The sequence below is a fragment of the Myotis lucifugus genome, unplaced genomic scaffold (assembly GCF_000147115.1).
Source record: "Myotis lucifugus unplaced genomic scaffold, Myoluc2.0 scaffold_1934, whole genome shotgun sequence".
Lineage (NCBI taxonomy): Eukaryota > Metazoa > Chordata > Mammalia > Chiroptera > Vespertilionidae > Myotis > Myotis lucifugus.
Window position 1 is genome coordinate 1 of NW_005872982.1, and position 6,380 is coordinate 6,380.

Sequence of the window (6,380 nt, forward strand, 5' to 3'; positions counted from 1 at the left end):
ATCTGAAGATGGCACCCCCAGTGTTCATCCCTCGGCCGGAGACAGAGGTAGGTGTGCCCACAGGACAGCCGCCTGGGGAGGAGTGTGGGGTTCAGAACACTTGTCTTGCCCCAGACTTCCTCCAGAGGGCGCTGGGACCCCATGGCTGCTATCCTTCCAGGCAAGCCGCTGTGTCCTGGCTGGTTGGGTAGATGGGGCCCAGAGGACAGAAGTCTCCGGCTGGCTTCCTTGACTGTCCTTTTATCCCAAGCCATCGCCCCTGCCACCAGGGCTTGCGGTGGCTCTGGGAACCGCAACTGGTTCTGTTTACCAAGTGCCTCGCCTGTGCCTGTCGTTCCCCTGGGCGTCGTCCCTCGGGCCAGTGGCCTGCCCAACCCATAGAACCTGTAGGAAACGGATGTCCTCTTTCTCGGGAGGCGGAGACAAAGCCGGGAGGGCTCTCGCTGGGGACCTGGGGGCCTGGTACAGCCGTGTGACCCCAGCAGGTCACTGCCCCCTCTGGGCCCAGAGGATGAGCGGGTTGGGCCTCCAGACGAGGGTCCTTTTATTTATTTTTTTATTATTATTATTTTTCTATATATTTTTATTGATTTTAAAGAGGAAGGAAGAGGGAAAGAGAGATAGAAACATCAATGATGAGAGAGGATCATTGATCGGCTGCCTCCTGCATGCCCCACACTGGGGATCAAGCCCGCAACCCAGGCATGTGCCCTGACCGGGAATCGAACCTGGGACCTTTCAGTCCGCAGGCCGATGCTCTATCCACTGAGCCAAGCCAGCTAGGGCCAGACGAGGGTCCTTTTAGATCTACCATCTGGTGAAGCGATCACCTCTGTCCCTCACGTCGGTAGGACTGGGGAGGTGGCCCCAGCAGGGTCGCTTGGCCGGGCACCCCGATCCGGGATGTTCCTGTGACTCTTCTTGGGCTTCCCTCTGTCCTCATAGGTGGCAGAGCTGGAACCAGGGAAGAGCAGGGGCTGGGGCTGGGGGGGCCGGTGGGGGAAGCCAGAGGGTGCCAAGTTCTGAGAAGGGGGTGTTTCTAGAAACACAAACATTCCTGGGAAAGACCAGGCCTTATCTGCCTGCCCAGCCAGGGACCCACCTCACTGCCCAGTGTCAGGGGGGACAGTAGGAACCTCAGACCTTGCTGAAGTCACAGGGCTGCTGAGGGCTGGCACGGTTGCGGGGTGGGAAGAAGCGGGCAGCACGGGGCAGCACTCAGACACCCTGACTCCCAGTCAGGGCCCCATAAATCCCATGGGCCTGTCCCACATGGGGCTGGCTGAGCCGGGAAGGGGAGCTGAGACAGAGTAGGATGTGGCCTGCCACCTGCAGGCTTTTGGGAGGCCCTGTGGCTCCCCCAAGCATGTGACCTCTAGCCAGGAGGTCACTCAGGGTTCCCTGAAGCTGCCAAGGGTCAGGGTCTGGGAGGGAAGCTACCGTGGTGACCTCTGAGTCCCCTTAGGCTTGACCTGGCCCCAGTCATGTCCTCCCAGGTCCGAGTGTAGACTTCTGGCTCCACTGTGGCCCCCTTTCCTGGCGGGGTCTGGGCCAGAGAGCAGCTCTGTGCAGCGGGAGGCGGGGGGGGGGGGGGGGCTGTGGTTGGGAGCCCAAGTCCTCGCCTCACTGTACAGACATTTCTCAGAACTTGCCCGGTTTACCCCAGTGTGAAGCCACACCGGGGGGGCCTTACCAGGAACTGGAGAGGACGTGGCCTGTGGCGGGCAGCGGGAGCGCGGGTACATGCGAGGGATCACGGTGCCTGTTTTCTCTCGCCCAGGAGGGTGGTTTCTGATAACGGGGCCAGAAGTCAGATGCCAAGTGGTAGGCGTGTGGCCTGGCGGGTCAGGTTTTCCCTGTGGTGGGAGGCGGTTCGGGCCCAGCCTGCGGGGTGTACGGCCTGGGCGTGAGGCTCTGCGGGGTGCGGGAGGCTCAGGGCCTTTCTGTGATGGGCTGGAGGGAGGCAGTGCACCGTCCTGGGACGCCCCACAGGGACACCCCACAGGGACGAGGTCTTGGCAGGGGTGCTCGTGGCACCAGGTCCTGCTGAGGCCCGGGCCAGCCTCTTGAGGGGGTGGGGTCCTGTGGAGGCAGTGGCTCCAGGCAGAGCCGACCGCTGCCTGCTCCCCGTCTCCCTCCTGCGTGCCCCTCTGCCCGCACCCCACTCTGTCCTCGTTCACCTGGGGAAGGCGCCTGGGCCTGTGACCGGCTTGGCTCGCAGCCTCCTCCAGGGGCCTCCTTCACGCTGAGGGAGGCCCTTCACAGGGTCAGGAAGGGAGTGTCGGGGCTCCTTGGGTGTGGTCTCCCCCCCCCCCCCCCCGGTGGTTCCACAGCCGGAGGACCCTCCTGTGGTCGGTGTGTGAGAGAGAGGCGGCGGGCACAGTCCCAGCCTCATAGCCTGCCCGGGCGGCCATTCACATTGTGGCTCGTGTCTCTGAGGTTGGGGTGACTGTGAAGTGGTGGCCAGTGTGGTCGGCTGAGGGGTCATTCTCCAGCCAGAGCAGGTCTGTCTGTGGCCAGGAAACCAAGAGAGCCTCCCACCTGACAGCCTCGGCCTCCCACCAGCCGCTCGGCGCACGGCCTCGCCACCGAGACCGCAGGCCCCGGCCACAGCCCCAGCTGCTCGGTGCCAGGCCCAGCACCGTGGGCCCAGTTTGCTGCCGGCACCCGAGTCTCCGCGGGGCTTGGCACAGGCCGGGGGCACCTGAGGGCAGTGCCTCTGCCTGGAGCCAGGTCATCTCCCTCGGAAGCATAGCTGTTCGGTGCAGCGGGGCTTGGAACAGGAAAGGCGGGCCGCCAGCCAAGCTCTGCTGCCTCGGACTCGCTTCCTGGGGCAGGTGACCGCTGCTCCTGGGGGTGGGTTCCCAGCAGGAGGCTTGGTCTCTGTGCCAAGACCCGCGGGGCCAGGCTGACCCTTCCTCTGATCCAGACCGCGCTGCCTTGCAGGAGCTGGTCGAGTGGGTGCTGGAGGAGGTGGCCCAGAAGCCCCGTGCGGTGGGAGCCCAAGGCGGCCCCCTCATCCTGGAGGTGGGCTGTGGGTCGGGAGCCATCTCCCTCAGCCTGCTGAGCCAGCTGCCCCAGGTGAGTGTCCTCAGCACCCCTCCCCTCCCAGGAGACTGGCTGGTACTCACTGGCCCTGCTCCCGTCTCTGCCAGGAGCCCTGGAGGGGCAGCTACCAGGCTTAGGGCAGCCCAGCCCGCCTGGTCACAGCCTCCACCTCCCACCCCCTCATCTGACAGGACATGGCGCAAGGAGGGAGAGGTGTGGTATCCCTCCTTCTCTGCCCGAGTCTTGTGAGGCTGTGTTCCCAGGCCTGGCCTCTCCCAGCACCTGCCGCCCATGTGCCCTTCACGTGTTCCTGGGGCAGAGCCGAGTCATCGCTGTGGATAAGGCAGGAGCCGCCATCTCCCTGGCCCGAGAGAACGCCCAGAGGTAGGCGGGCTCAGGGACCGGAAGGTCAGGGTGCGGGGCACCAGGCTCGGGCCTGACTCAGCCCCTGCTCAGGTAGCAAACCCACCGACGTCCACTCCCGAGAAGGGGGAGGCACTGGGGCAGCCTGGCTGGCTCCCAGGGGATACAGTGGATCCTGGGCCCAGGGGTCTCACAGCCCGGGAAGGGCTTATCCTCCCAGGCCTCGTAGCCAAGGGTAGGAGTCCGCCCTGTGCTCAGCCCTTCCCGTCTCTCCAGGCTTCAGCTGCAGGACAGGATCCGGATCGCCCCCCTCGATGTGACCTTAGGTACCTTCCTCACCCAGCTTCCCTGGGGTGGGGCCCTGCGGACAGGGCTGCTGGGTGGATGAGGCCATCTGCAGAGCTGGGGGAGGCTTCCCAACACTTATTCTCTCTCTCACACACACACACACACACAAATACATGTACACGCATGCACACGCACATACATGCACACGTGCGCACATGCATGCACACAGGGGGTATTAGACCAGTCCTTGCTGAGGACAGGCCAGTCCCTGTTGCCTCCTGGGCTGACCTGACCCTGGAGGGGACCAGCCCTAGGGTCTTATCTTCCAAATCCCTGTAACTAATGCGTTATCTAGCGCCTGCTTTGTTGTCAAGAGATAAGCAGAAGCTCAAGAGAAATCCTTTAATTAAGACCGTCTGGGAGAGGGGTGACCCAGGGGCATGGTGGTGGGCCGAGCTCCACTCTTACCTCCCATTCTCTGCTGGGTTCCCTGTGACCACAGAGGGCAGCTGGGCACAGCTTCTGCCCTGGGGCCCCATGGACCTGCTCGTCAGCAACCCTCCCTACGTCTTCCACCAGGACATGGCGCAGCTGGCCCCTGAGATCCGCAGGTGCGGGTGGGGTGGGGTGGGGTGGGACGGGCCGGCCTGAGGGCGAGTGGGATGGGTCTGCCCTGGAGGACCACCGTGGGGGTGGGGGAGGGATGGAGGAGAGGCTGAGGGGTGCTGTCGGTGGAAGAGAGCTCACTCCAGAGCCCACAGACCCACTTGGGTTCGGCTTCTGCCTTCCTGAAGACCCTGGACGGCCGCTGGCCTCTCTGAGCTCAGTTTCCTGCCTCTGAGAGGGGGCGGCCGAGCTTTGCAGGCCACGGAGGGCTCAGCGGTGACACTGCAGAATGTCAGACAGGACAGAATGCATCGAAGGAGCTCGTTGTACAGAAGACCGAGGCCCAGAGGGGGAAGGCGCCTTGCCCCAGGTCATGGGGGACTTGGCAGGAAAGCTGAGACCAAAACTACTTCTGGCTTTGCACTGAGCCATCCTGCTCTCCAGTGGGCTGAGAGCCTGGGGTAGCCCAAGAGCCCCCACACGGGCAGTGGCCGTGGGTCAGGGTGCTGGCTCCCCTTCCCAGGCTCCCAGGCCTCCCCAGACCCAGAATAGGAGCAGCCTGTTGTGGGGAGACAGGCTCACGCCCGGGGCACTGCCTGGTGTGCGCTGCCGGTGGGCCATCGGGGGAGCTGGAGCTGCCGGCATCTGGGGCCTCCTCTGGGCCCTCAGCCGTCCTCTCGGCCCAGCGTGCAAGGGCACGGGCCCCTCGTGGAGGCTCTGCTCAGCTCTTGCACACTTTCCCGCGCGCCTGTCCCGCTCTCACCCCCTGCTCCCCTCAGCTACGAAGACCCCGCAGCCCTGGACGGCGGGGAGAAGGGCATGGACGTCATCGTGCACCTCCTGGCCCTGGCCCCTCGGCTCCTGAAGGACTGCGGGTAGGGAGGGGACGGGTCCCCTGGTCAGTGTGTCCTGTGCCTGCCCTGGTGGTCACTCGGCCCTGCCCGGCTGAGCTGGCCCTTTTCTCCCCCATGTAGAAGCCTCTTCTTAGAAGTGGACCCCAGACACCCAGAGCTGGTCGGCAGCTGGCTTCAGAGCCGGCCGGGCCTGTCCCTCGAGCTCGTGGCTGTGCGCAAGGACTTCTGCGGGAGGTGAGGCTCCCCTCCCCCAGCCCCACAGCCACGGGTCCTTCCACTGGCCCATCGGCTCCGGCTGGGGACAGGGTGCTGTTCCCACTCCCTGCTCCTCCCTGGGCCCAGGCATTGGCTCCTTGTTGTTGTGTCCTAGGCCCCGGTTCCTGCATATCCGGAGGTCTGGGCCGCACGGTGGCTGCCCTGTGGACGCCTGGCCAGTGCCCCAGCCTGCCGGAGTGCCCGGATGACACTTCCTCCTGGACTGCTCCTGGGAGAGGTGGGCGCCTTCCAGAGCTGGTGCTGGCGCATTCCCACGGCTCTGGGTGCCCTGCTCTCCATTTTAGGAGACTTGGGGCAAAAGGAAGGGAGGGGTGTCCTTCCTGCTTCCCGGGGCAGCAAAGAGCAAGGGCACCCCCAGTCCAGCTCCGGAGCTGAGGGACCCAGGGGCCCAGTCTGGCTCCGTCCCACCGGCAGGGCCAGTGCAGCTGCTTAGCGTCTCTGGTGGGACAGCTCGGGAGCGGGGAGAGCTGGCCAATAAAGTGTCAAGGGCGCACGTGGTGGCCTGATGTGTTGTCACCTTGGTCTGTGGGTCCTCTGACCCCTCGCCCAGCAGTGTGCATGGGAGCGGTGTGGAGGGCGGCACCCAGGTGTTCCTGGCCTCGCATGCCGGGCCCTCCACCACCCGGCCGAGTTCCCACGCTTCCCTGCAGACCCGGTGTGACCTCTCCGCAGCTCTGGTCTGTGCAGACGCGTGGCTGCCAGAGGCCTGGAGGGAACCTACAGGTTGGCAGGTGCTGGTGGAGCCTGTACCAGGGGGTTCAGGGGGACCTGGCAGCCAGGCGGGCTCGTCCATCACACTCCCCTCCCTCCCGGTGACTGCAAGGGCCTGGCCTGCCGGTGCCTGTGGCTGGTGGCAGCATTCTCTGCTGGAGCAGGATGCTGGGTTCTGGGATTGCCTCGTGTGGGACCTTGGGTAGCAACTGAGACGCTGGCTCTTCTGGTTCC

General features: G+C 64.9%; 1 protein-coding gene across 1 annotated transcript; it reads left to right on the top strand.

Moving 5' to 3' along the window:
- Positions 1–6: 6 nt before the first annotated feature.
- HEMK1 (HemK methyltransferase family member 1) lies at positions 7–5,926 on the top strand. The gene is made up of 8 exons (XM_006108232.3): positions 7–47; positions 2,947–3,081; positions 3,368–3,432; positions 3,688–3,737; positions 4,202–4,310; positions 5,085–5,180; positions 5,280–5,393; positions 5,530–5,926. The coding sequence occupies exons 1-8, from the start codon at positions 9–11 to the stop codon at positions 5,621–5,623; spliced, it is 702 nt and encodes a 233-aa protein (XP_006108294.2). The 5' UTR covers positions 7–8; the 3' UTR covers positions 5,624–5,926.
- The last annotated feature ends 454 nt before the right edge of the window (positions 5,927–6,380 follow it).